This window comes from Hypanus sabinus, chromosome 15 (genome assembly GCF_030144855.1).
Source record: "Hypanus sabinus isolate sHypSab1 chromosome 15, sHypSab1.hap1, whole genome shotgun sequence".
Classification (NCBI taxonomy): Eukaryota; Metazoa; Chordata; class Chondrichthyes; order Myliobatiformes; family Dasyatidae; genus Hypanus; species Hypanus sabinus.
Window position 1 is genome coordinate 19,038,566 of NC_082720.1, and position 13,035 is coordinate 19,051,600.

The 13,035-nt window shown below is 37.9% G+C and overlaps 2 protein-coding genes across 2 annotated transcripts in view; both read right to left on the reverse strand.

The window, feature by feature from the left end:
- The window catches only part of LOC132405341 (matrin-3-like), a 65,711-nt gene extending 54,133 nt beyond the window's left edge, over window positions 1–11,578 (reverse strand). The window contains exons 1-2 of the mRNA XM_059990064.1: window positions 11,425–11,578; window positions 3,139–4,342 (exon numbers count right to left, since the gene is read on the reverse strand). Of these exons, the coding sequence (XP_059846047.1) occupies window positions 3,139–4,179 (1,041 nt within the window). The 5' untranslated portion in view covers window positions 4,180–4,342; window positions 11,425–11,578. The remainder of the gene's footprint in view (window positions 1–3,138; window positions 4,343–11,424) is intronic.
- Window positions 11,579–12,317: 739 nt separating this feature from the next.
- The window catches only part of LOC132405737 (uncharacterized), a 90,805-nt gene continuing 90,087 nt past the window's right edge, over window positions 12,318–13,035 (reverse strand). The window contains exon 14 of the mRNA XM_059990771.1: window positions 12,318–12,361. Within this exon, the coding sequence (XP_059846754.1) occupies window positions 12,318–12,361 (44 nt within the window). The remainder of the gene's footprint in view (window positions 12,362–13,035) is intronic.

A 13,035-nucleotide genomic window follows, 5' to 3' on the forward strand; every position in this document is an offset into this window, starting at 1 on the left:
GGATAGGATAGGATCTACGGGCACTTAGACAATCGTGGTCTGATTAGGGACAGTCAGCATGGCTTTGTGAAGGGCAGATCGTGCCTAACAAGCCTGGTAGAGTTCTTTGAGGAGGTGACCAGGCATATAGATAAGGGTAGTGCAGTGGATGTGACCTACATGGATTTTGGTAAGGCATTTGACAAGGTTCCACATGGTAGGCTTATTCAGAAAGTCAGAAGGCATGGGATCCAGGGAAGTTTGGCCAGGTGGATTCAGAATTGGCTTGCCTGCAGAAGGCAGAGGGTTGCGGTGGAGGGAGTACATTCAGATTGGAGGGTTGTGACTAGTGGTGTCCCACAAGGATCTGTTCTGGGACCTCTACTTTTCGTGATTTTTATTAACGACCTGGATGTGGGGGTAGAAGGGTGGGTTGGCAAGTTTGTAGATAACACAAAGGTTGGTGGTGTTGTAGATAATGTAGAGGATTGTCGAAGATTGCAAAGAGTCATTGATAGGATGCAGAAGTGGGCTGAGAAGTGGCAGATGGAGTTCAACCCGAAGAAATGTGAGGTGGTACACTTTGGAAGGACAAACTCCAAGGCAGAGTACAAAGTAGATGGTAGGATACTTGGGAGTGTGGAGGAGCAGAGGGATCTGGGGGTACATGTCCACAAATCCCTGAAAGTTGCCTCACAGGTAGATAGGGTAGTTAAGAAAGCTTATGGGGTGTTAGCTTTCATAAGTCGAGGGATAGAGTTTAAGAGACACGATGTAATGATGCATCTCTATAAAACTCTAGTTAAGCCACACTTGGGAGTACTGTGTCCAGTTCTGGTCACCTCACTATAGGAAGGATGTGGAAGCATTGGAAAGGTTACAGAGGAGATTTACCAGGATGCTGCCTGGTTTAGAGAGTATGCATTATGATCAGAGATTAAGGGAGTTAGGGCTTTACTCTTTGGAGAGAAGGAGGATGAGAGGAGACGTGATAGAGGTGTAACAAGATATTAAGAGGAATAGACAGAGTGGACAGCCAGCGCCTGTTCCCCAGGGCACCACAGCTCAGTACAAGAGGACATGGCTTTAAGGTAAGGGGAGGGAAGTTCAAGGGGGATATTAGAGGAAGATTTTTCACTCAGAGTGGTTGGTGCGTGGAATGCACTGCCTGAGCGAGTGGTGGAGGCAGATACACTAGTGAAGTTTAAGGGACTACTAGACAGGTATATGGAGGAATTTAAGGTGGGGGGTTATATGGGAGGCAGGGTTTGAGGGTCATCACAACATTGTGGGCCGAAGGGCCTGTAATGTGCTGTGCTATTCTATGTTCTAATTTGACACCTCTCATTCTGTCAAAGTGTACAGCAGTCTTAATTCCTTGACATAGAAAATGTCCCTCATCATAAGAATCAACTGAGTAAATGTATGCTTCACTAACTCCCAAGCTATTGTATTTCAACATACAGGTGTCCCCCGCTTTACGAATGTTCGCTTTAAAGTTTGAATGTTTCCTTCATTAGTAACCTGTTTTCGCATTACAAAGAGGATTTTCATTTTTAAGAAAATTTTTCCCATATAAATTAATGGTTCTTCGCTTTACACCATTTCGGCTTAAGAAAGGTTTTGCAGGAACACTCTACCTTTGTGTGTGTGTGTGGGGGGGGGGGGGGGGGGAACACCTGTACTTGTAATAAGAACTAAAATATCAACTGATTTCCTAACTGCTTATTGTATTTACATACTTACTACAGCATCAACCTATCAACATCTGATCCTTGCAGAAATTTTGACCACTTATAAACAACAACCTTTTCCTGATTGTGTGACTGTATTATCCTAGATCATTGTCACATTAAAACATGTGATAAATTTTGAACAAGACAATATTCTTATGGGTTGTTCAATTAGTAGAATGTAGCTTTGGCAAAAAGATTTACAGCTTAGTACAATGCAGTTAGTTCCATGTTGTTTACATTATTTTTAAGTAAACACTATAATCACTCACCTTCATTGATAGATTCAGTTCTACCTTTTTTTTAATGAACAAGTATATTAAATGGCTGTCATTATTACTGGCTCCTCTCCAATCCATAGCATTTGGTGCTTAACATTTAATATTAGAAGTCAAAGGCTCACAAATATACTTAAAATTTCAAGAGAAAATTCAACTGAATTTATATTGTCCATATTAATGTGAAAATAGGAATCATATATTGAAACCAGAAAAGCAAAATTACATTCACTTTAAATTTATAAACAACAATACATGAAATTTGTGCAAAGAAGTCCAGTCATCAGCTGAGAACTTTACCATCCTTTTTAATACGACTCTTGGCAAACCTTTGATTGATTAAATAACATATGCCCAAGGTTTTTTTTTATGAATTTGCTGGTTAAAACAATGAAAACCTCACACACAGTTTTGTGGAGTTGGAACTAAAATACTTAGCAAGCAACTACACCTATGCTAAGGAGCACAGGGAGGAAACACCATCATAGGAGATGGAAGATTGATGGGAATTAAAGACAGAAAATAGGAGAAAGAGAATGAACAGAAAAATACTATTAGAAGTTAAATTATAATATTAGACTTTTATTTCTAAGGCAAATTTCAGATGCTGTTGGTTTGGAAAACAGTTTTTGCTGCCATATATTAGAGACAGAAAAAGAGAAAAAGGTTTTAATGTGCTATGCCATGACCCCTTGTTTGATGGAAATAAAGTCATTCAGTAAATCTGGTAAAAATATATCCACTCAACAAAAGCAAAATCAAATCTTAAAATAGATCAAAAGTATAGACTTAGAAAACTTCATATGGCTTTTTGAATTTCTAACCTGAAGCAAATGATTTGAATTTAAAACTAAGTGAAGTTCAAGTATGTAGCCAGGAGAGTGCAGAGGCTAAACACAATAATGACTTCAAAGTAAGGACATATTTGTATGAATACCTCTCCACTCAAAGAAAAGAATGTGTAGAAAAGTAGATTCAATTGTATTATACTTTTTGAAAATGGCAAACAATAGATCAGAAGCAAAGGTTACCAGAAAGTCATCTGAGACCTTAAAACCAAATGATGTTTTCCAAGTCCAAGAAGAGCAGCAGCTGTTAGTTATATCTTTTTTCTAATGTAACTCTTAAAGAATTTAGAGGTCACTCACCTGCATAGAATGAACAGTTAGATCACACAGCGAGCACAAGTAGGGGAAGACTGCTGGCAAAAAACCATGGTAATCATTTATGTTGTTCAATGAAGGAGATCCTCGTTTTCTCTCAAAAAGAGACCTTTCATGAGTACGAGGAGAAGGAAGACGAGCAGCTCTTCCATAATCAGAATCAAATTTATTGAAATTGTGCGAGGACTCAGAGAGGTGCATTTCCTCTCTGGAAAAGTCATCACTGCCTCTTAATCGTTCACGTTCATAATCCTTCCGGTCATATCTAGAACTTGACTCTCGAGAATGACCGTGGCTATATTCAACCACTGAGTCAAGACTGGAGTCACGACTTCCATAATTATGTTTCCTAAAATGTCTTTCATCCTCCCAGTCATCGTGAGAGGCTCTGTAGGGACGGTCATGTCGTAGAGAACCATCACCTCTGCTGTATTTTGAAGATGTTCCTTCAGCAGCTCTTCTTCTTTTAATCTCCATAAGAATTTCTGGCAAGGATTCAGGTGTAAGTTTATCTTCAGGATAGTGGCTCAATTCATCCAAATCCCTGGATGAAAGGCCAAATGCAGCTAAAATATTACTTGCCCTGTCTGCATCAATTTGTTTCTGAACAGCGTGAGATTGTTGATTCTGATTTCTAACTCCAAACAAAGAGGGCAAACTATTGCTAGCAGTATCGTTGTATCGTGATGGCCCACCAGCTGATGACATCAAACTTTTAGCTCTTTGTCCCACACCTTGAGGGCCATAATTCTGACCCTGTCCCACACCTTGCGGACCAAAGTTCTGACCTGGTCCCACACTCTGCGGGCCATAATTCTGACCCTGTCCTGTACCATGTAGGCCGTAACTCTGACCCTGTCCAGAATTTATTAAGCCAGCCAAGTGTGGATTCTGACACAATGTCCCAAAGGCTGCTTGGATATTCAGAGGTGGACCTGCAGCTTGACCTCCAGCGTCTGCATCATGAAAACGACTCTTCCTCTTAGTACGCATCTGATTGCTCTGGCCCCTGCCAAAACTTGCCATTTTGGCACAAGAAAGTGTATATTCCAATTACGATAAAAGCAGGCTAAGTTCTTTCTTGGTTAGTGGAAGGTCTAAAGAGTTGTTTCACTCTCTAACTTGCTCTAAAAGTTGGCCGATTTCATAAACTACAGGGATGTAATTTCTCCAAGAATTTTGTGTCAGGCTGAAAGTTAAAAGAAAAACATTAGACCCAAGAATTATGAAAGAATCGCAAGGAAAGAGATTAGAATCAGATTCAGATTCTGAAATTCAAAAATGTAGAATGTAGCTTAAAATAGGATTCAGAGTTATATATACTTAGCAGTTGGATGAAAAGTATGTGCAACCCAAACTCTAAAAATAACTCTATAAAACTTACCTCAAAAAAAATCGTACAAAAGTTTTCAAGGACAGAGCAGTATGAACAAAGTTTTGAAATGTGCATTTAATAAATGGTTATAAGCACCATTAATACATTAAATGCCATTCTCAATTTCTACCTGTAGAAATTAAAGCTTCAAAAATGGCAGCTCAGATGAACGAAGATGACAGAATTTTATATTTTGATGCTTTTTTGAATCACATTAACCACAGAAGAAACAATCTTCTGAAAGCTAACACTGTTGACCTATAATGCTGGTCATCAAGTATGTGAAATGCATAAAAATCACTGGAGACAATATTTGGTGTAGGAAGGTTTGCCCTTAACTCATTAAACACTGTACCAAATTGCAGCTGATTAAAAACATGAATAAGCACCATAAAAGTTCTCAATAGCATATACAATGTAAACAAATTTTGATGCCCCTACAGAATAATCATTGTAAAATGTGCAAGCCTAAGCTGTTCAGAAAAAAGTTCAAAATGTCCAACTTTTCTCACAACATTCAGCTGTTGCTGGTTTTGATCTGGTTTTCAAAGGGAAAGGTAGATAACATAACTTGTTAAAGAGAAAAGGTGTATCTAATATGTAAACAGATTGCTGCAACCTCCAAAAAAGTGAAATCCCCACGTAAGACCAGCTATACAACCAGCTGAATTTTGATCCTAAAATTAACTGGTGTTTAATTTCACATAAACAGGTGACAAGCAAGAGTAAGAGATTTAGTTTGGTTCAGAAACAAAATTTTACTTATGTTGTGGAAACATGACAGAAATAGCATTCAAGTATGAAAATGCCCAAAGGATTGAAAGGTTGAATAGTGTTCATGATACAGAGGAGTCAGTGTAAAATTATCTACTTCCTTATATTTACACTAGTGCAAATTTGAAAAATATTTTGCACAAGTTTAGTAACCTTACATTCAAAGGGACATTGGTATATGGTAATAAGGATGATTTTAGGACACAGATTTTTAGAGAAATAACAATTATTTTAAAAGAAACATGCATATAGCACTTCCTCAAATGCATAGATGTTATGCAAATAGGATCATAAATTGTGCCTAATGGTCAGAAAACTGGAGATCAAACTTTTTACTCTGCATGTCTGGAAATGAAGAAAATCTATTTCCAGAAGTTAATTTGCCAACGACAATGTAAGAAATACATGTTATGGATTCCTGCTGTCCCATGCCTTTTAATTTTACATAATCATTGATGTATTGTTAAAACCTCTTTTGCACTGGGATGTTTTGGTGACAAAGGAAGAGCAGCATGCAAGGTTGCTCTGTAAGCCTACGTTCCGAAGTTCAATGGCATTATGACAAAAATCTCCTGCAATTCAAGCCAAAATTATGGTGCCTGTCCAGTGGAAAAAGTTTCTCATAATAAACCGTATTCCATGTGATGGCATCTCCAAAGGCTGTCAATTAGCTGTATTTAATCATATTTACGACAAACTGAAGGGGCAAAAAGAGAAAAGAATTGTATAATTTTCACAACCTCTGGATTTTCTAAATCAGCTATTAACCAAGAACTTCCGAAGAGTGGTCACTGATATATTAAGGAAACCCAAGGGACATTGATTGAATAATCCTTCAAATGCAGAGTAATTGAAGAGATCATTTCAATTTTGTATGATCCTGCAAAATGCAAAGTATACCGAATAGATGTTTTTGACTTAGTTTGAGATGTAAATATGACTTACCATTCTTTGGAAAAGAACAGTCTTTCACTTACAGTCTTTTACTTTCACTTGAGAGGACTTCCCAATAAAAAATTTGATACCTCCGATGCTACCTTGCTAACGATTTGGTTCGGTTTTGTCCTGAAGTTTGTGTTCAAATATGTTGTTATACCAGCAATCTATTGAGACAGGCTGGCAAATACAGCTTCTGTGACATGACAGGATCCTGACCTCAGGTTTAATGTTTAATATTATTCATGTGACCATGTTAGTTTCTCCTCCAAAACTGTTAAGAGATTAAGTTGCAAGGTTACAAGAAAATACGAGGGGAAACAGGACCAGAGGAATTGCTGTCTGGACCAAATGGGAAGAATGGCCTACTATGTTATAAAGAGTTAAAATAATTTTAATGCAACACTGCATTTCTTTCAATAGTTTCCATTTTTTATATCTGACATGAAAATAATTACATGCCATATTCCAGTAATTGCATAGCAAACAAAATCTGCAAAATATAAAACAGAAATAGAATAGTTGTTTAAGTTAAATTTATCCAAAGTGGCTTTTGATATAAGGTTTGGATTTGTTTTTTGGTAGCAGAGTTGCTGAGAAAATTAATTACAAACTATTTACTACTTTTAACTCTGAAGAGTTTAAAACTGCCCTTGAACTCAGTGATCCCCATTTACCAACTGTAGAATGAAGTGAATTAATTTGAGTTTTCTCAACCCAACATGAAAGGACAGAAGATTAAAAAAAAAGGGTAGTCAGTGACTTGCAAGGATTTTGCATTCACAATGTGACTGGAAGTGATTTGCGTCTCTCACCTGACAAGCGCAGATTTTTGCAATTTTGAACAGCAATTGCTTCAATGGAATAAAAGTTGGAGTCACATTCAACCCAGTATAATGGAAACAACACTCAATAATTTACTTAAAAACTGCAAAAGATGTTATGATCAAATCAAAGCTTGACAGAACTAGGGGTCTAGCAAAAAAAAGAGTAAATCCATTCAAGTTGTGCAATTCATGACTCTCAATTTGAATTAAGTAATACCTAAAAAGATTTTTTAAAAAGGCAGAATACTCCATGTACTGATGTCTGAAAGAAAACTGAAACACAGCAGGTCAATCTCATCCATGGAGATAACAGATATATTTCAGGTCTGTACCTTCTTCTGAACTGAAAAAGAAGATTGACAGGAATATTAATATGGTGACTGAAGGGGAAGAATATAAATATATAAAATAACATAAATACAGAGAGGAAGCAGAATGGAATGATATTTCTAGCTTATGTCAAGTATAGGCTAAACTACAAAAACATAGAGAAATACATGTAAATGCAATGGAAGTGAGAGGGAAGTGCAAGAAAATGGAAGATTTGTAAAACTCAGAAGGCAGATATAAATTACAGTTGGTCTGACAATCAGAATATGAATAACATCTTAAGATAATGAAATCATTGTTCAGACCAGAGACTAGAATAAAACAATTTTCCCAAATATATTTTTGCACAAGGACATAGGCCGATAAGAGGTCAAATGCAAATGGCATTTGCTTGCCCAATGTGAAAGGACAAATACTATCCTGAATGTCATAATACCTCAAATGGAAGGAGTGAAAGGGGCCATGACCAACAATATGGAAAATGACAAAAAGGCAGGGGAAAAAGCAGAAAATTTCCAGGGGTACTAGTACTGCCTGGAAAGCAGACATAGGAAATGGATTTCGTGCAAGACCTATTTAAAGAAACAAGAACTCACCAAATTGGCTTTTATCTGTGCCATAAAATAATACTTCTATGTCGTGAGTGACAGAAATAATGATGATATGCTGGAAAATGCAAAGACTTTTAGGATAAAAGTTGAGCATTAGTGACTGTCACTTAGTCGTGAGAGAACTGGAAGCAGAAGAACACAGAATGGAACTATCCAGTGCAGAAGGGATTGTTTATTTTAATAGGAATTGCCAAAGTAGATTTAACTGAAACAGAGAGAGATGAAATGTTTACAGAAGGAAAGACAGAAAGCGTCAGATTCCACATAGCTGTGGGAGTGGGTGTGGCTGTGATACATATTTAGGGAAAGCTCACTGCCACAGATAAGGTCCAGAAAAGATAGAAACTATGTAAGAGGTGGACCATGAAAATGAGGGGCGTTCAGAAATTGGAAATAAGTGAACAATATTCTCACGATCAAAGAGAGCAAGAAACAACAATGAGCCAGTCATCACCATAATGAAAAGGAGATCCAGTAATGGGCCTGAGAAGAGTTTCAGCACAACTTACAAGAAGAGCTAAAATGCCAATCCCACAACTATATCTTTTATTTGGTAGTAACTAACTAAGAAAATGTTCTGCCACATGGGAGGTGGTGGATGAGGACTTGCTGGGCTACTATAAAGGATCCCTACAGGCATTCTGATAAAAGAAAACGCACAATGATCATATTTCACACTGAATATGATAGGGGCTGAAAAGTACGACGTCAAAATATCAGAGGACAAAATTATCATGAATGCAAGGAAAAAGAAACAGCATCTCTTCAAAAAGCATTGAAAAATGATCCCCACCTGTAACAACACGTGCACATGAACAAAACTGCACATGGATTAATTTGCTAATGGAAATCACTTTTTATTATGCTATAATAACCACCTGAGTTGCATCCTATGTATATTGCTGTGGCAGAATTAGAGGTAAAAATCTAAATGGATTAATGCAGTCTTCAACTAAGTCAGACAATCAAATTATGAGCAATATGCAAGTTACATTAATGGTGACAGTGCAAGAAGAATTTCAATATCCCCCCCCTCACCAATTGAATGAAAATCTATGCATTTAGTAATCAGACTTTATGAAGTAGCTTATAACAGCGATTCTTATCATTACATTTGTGTTTATCAGAGAATTAACAAACTTTTGGAGTTTACTGATGGGTGACTTTACTTCCAATTGACTTAACAGTACCATCAGAAATGCATTATTTTAAAGATTGCATTTTAGTTGCCTGTTTTTCTGCCGGTTTTTGGTTTTGATCCATTCCAATATACAGATTTTCACCTCTCATCTGCTGGAAAGGGGTAGACTAAAATTTGCCAGAATGTGCATATAATAACAACTGATATTACAAAACCATTCCCTCAGAGAGGAGGAAGAAGGGTCTCTGGAATATTTATAGCTATGGAAAATTGTAAGTCCAAAAACAATTTTACCAGCAATACCACTTAAAGAACCACCTAAAGTGATTTCTCATTAACAATATTAAAGTATCAGAAATATTTATTTGTATTTTACCTCATGAGAACCATGGATGTCTACCAAGATCCCAAGCCATTTCAGCAGCATGCATGACAAGCTGTACACAAGCTTTTGAGAAAGGCAGTGCCTATGGATGTCATGTTCGTTAGCCACTGGCATTCTCTGGTCTCATGTTTTCCTTGCATTGTCACTGGGCACTATTTCAATTGCTGAGACCCTGCACACTCGAATTGCTTCCCAAAACTCTCAATCTCTTTCTCCGCACTTCCAACCCTAATGAAAACTCCTGGACCAACATTTTTATAGTTTCTAATATCTGCCTTGATCCCACTTTTGTCTATGCCTCTGAAGCACAGTGGAAAATTTTTCTACATTAAAGATGTATATAAATGCAAGTTGTTCTTGCAATCCAATTCCAATAAGATTATTGCATCCCTCCGAACTTTTGAGTTTGATAAAATCTTGATAAAATATTGCTACAACATTTTTCCTCCACGTTTTTTACTTAGCTCACTCCTTAGAATTAATGACATCTCTAAGTCATGAAAAACAGGTTCCATGCTTAAATATCTCATAAATATTTTTCAATTTGTCGATAAAACTTCCAAATTAATCAATTAAGAAGATTGGTTTATTTGCAGGATTTGCTAATTGTTTTATCCAAAACTTATTTGTTGTTATCTAGAGTATTTTTATCGCTCTGTAGAAACTTTGCTCAAAGAAAACTGATTCTTTGTCAGTACTTTCATTTACAAAGTGCTTGCAGCCCAATGTAGATTTTTGGTCCAAGATTACCAAGTTGGACATGGTGAAAAATTATAACATACTGCCCTTGCAAAAACTTTCATTTTTAGTATTGGTCCCAATATTTGGTGCATAACACAATTAATCATTAAAGTATTAGAAGCCCAATTAAGTTACTATTCATATGCAAAAACCTTTAATATGTGGAATACTATTGAATAATTTTCACCAAACCACCTTCAGGAAGATGATGTTCAATTCTTCCAAAAATTAGCCAGGATATTATCTCAATGCATAAAATATGAGATGACAAAATATTACATAACAAGACAGGTCTATTGGAAAAGCAGACTTTTCCAAATCATTATTTTTTATATTTTTCTACAATTTAATTTTATTTTGCTGTAGTTTAGCCTTTTATCTTTCGACTGATTTTGCTTATTTTTCAGAAATATTCATATTATAGCTCTCTGAGATCAAATCTGTTCCCAGTGGCTTATTTTCTGGCTCAGTGTGTTTAAAGCTAAGAGGTGCATTAGGCTTCCCCTACATCTATATGGCATTGCTTTGGGCTGTATTATCGCGCCAGTTTGCTCTCTGACGATGTATTTACATTGCTAGCTCTCTTAAGCTTTTTTTGTGATTCCATGAAAGACATTCATAGCTTTATAGAATTTAAGTTTGATTCCAAGGGAAAACGTCACTTTCAATTGTTGATTCACTTTATATTAGTTTAATGCCATCCTTTGGTCCTGAAGGTTCAGTTCGCCCTTTAGAAGTACTGCCCTACCTCACTTCTGCCTACACTTCACCGATTCACTGCCTTCCCAGCAAACCCCACCACTGCACCCGACGTCTCAATGTTTCCCTGCCTTCCCACAGGCCCACCACTGTTCCCTACAACTGTTTCCCTATGCTCCTACAGATCCATCACTGTTCACAACACCTCAGTCTTTCACTGCGCTTCTGCTGCGGTTTTCCCTTTGATACAAAATGGCGGCGGCTTCTGTCCCCAACGACAAACGGCCATTAAAAACGACAGCCTGTCTCGTTCCCTGACAAAGATCGGGCTTCCCTCACGCACACACAGCCTCGTCCTCTTTTTCATTTTGCTCCACTCGAAGTACAATACTGAACACGGAAAGGTTTTCACCTCTTCGTCTCCCCGCCTCCCCTTAGTAACGCTTTCTTACCTCCAGCTGCCGCTCCGGCGAGTAGAAAAGGCCCCGCAAACTCCCACCATCCTCTGCGCCCCAGCCAGCCAGGAATCCCGTGGTGCGCGGCGCGACTATGCCAGGACTCCCACGATACACCGCGAGCAGTCGCTCTCCTTCCCCTCCGCTCACCTCCACTCCCCAGCTTCCCTCCCCTCTGCACCTTTCCCTTTACGCCTCTTCTCTTCCCCTCCCCTCCTTCGCCACACCCCCATTCCCACCACTTCTCCCCTTCGCTTTCACCCTTTTCCCCCTCCACCTCCCTTGCCCTTCCCCCTCCCTTTCATGCCTTTACCCATCGCTCCCCCTTCCTCTTCCCCATCCCTACTCTCCCCCTCCGCCCTTTGCCCCTTCACTCCCCAACTCTCCTTCCCCTCTCCTCATTACAGACATGTGTTTAAGTTTATCACATTGAGCATTTATTTTGATCACATTACAATACAATAGTGAGCAACAAAATTCAGTACAGAAACATTATTGAGTTGGGTCTCATTAGTAAGACAGACGCTTAAATATCAAAGTAAACTATCTCACTCATGTCACTGGGAGGAGTTCCCAAGAGCCAAGAAAAATTACTCGGATTTTAAATTTGGTTCAGACAACTAACAGAAGCCACAAATTATCTCAAATATCTCAAACAAAATACATGAACAGAATTAACATCAACTTGGTTGAAGAACAATGTAAGAATGGTAAATTTAAAATCCTTACTTCTGAACAACAAATCCAAGAAAAACTTTTATTCTATCTTGAAGTTTATTCATCTGACAAAACTGACTGAAACACTCACAATAAGGGGTGATATGCTTTTGCTATAAGTCACTGGATTTCATCTAGTTCTTCTTGGTTTTAAGAAATGTACTGTATCTGTCCTAAAAGAAAGTGTGTCCTCGAAGATGTCCACTAAATGATCTTCCTGCAATGAAACAATTAAAGCAAATTAAAACAAATAAACATGTTTAAGCCAAAACAATTTTAATACTTGGCCAAAGGTGTGCTTTCATACAATTATATACAGGCAACAGCTGTTTATGGAAATTCATCCTGAAAGTATTCACAAATCATATGAAATTTATATGAAATAAATTTGTTTTCAACCTATTTTCCTTGATGCATGCACAGATGATGCAGCTTCACTTTACAGAAAACTGCAATGAACACCATTTTCTAGCAATGTAGCCTCCCTGTAATGTTTGTATCACCGGCAGAAAGATGTCCTAGGTTAGTTGGTGAAAGCTTACATCCACATGAGGATCAATATAGATTCACCTGGTTACCTTTTATTCATGAGGAGGGCAGAAGGTGTGGTGTTGTTTGGCATAATAAGAACTTATATTATTTTACCAAAGAATACCAACTCTCACCATAACTTACCAGGGGAAGCCAAAGCCACCAGGTCTCTGCCACTGAGACTCGCTCTGTAGCTCAGATGGGAAAGGGGAGAAGAGGGGAGCAGTAGTGATAAGGGATTCAGTAGCTAGGAGAACAGACAGAAGATTCTGTGCACGTGAAAGGGATTCCCAAATGGTATGTTGCCTCCCAGATTCCAGGGATAGGGATGTCTCAGATCGAGCCCACAGCATTCTAAAA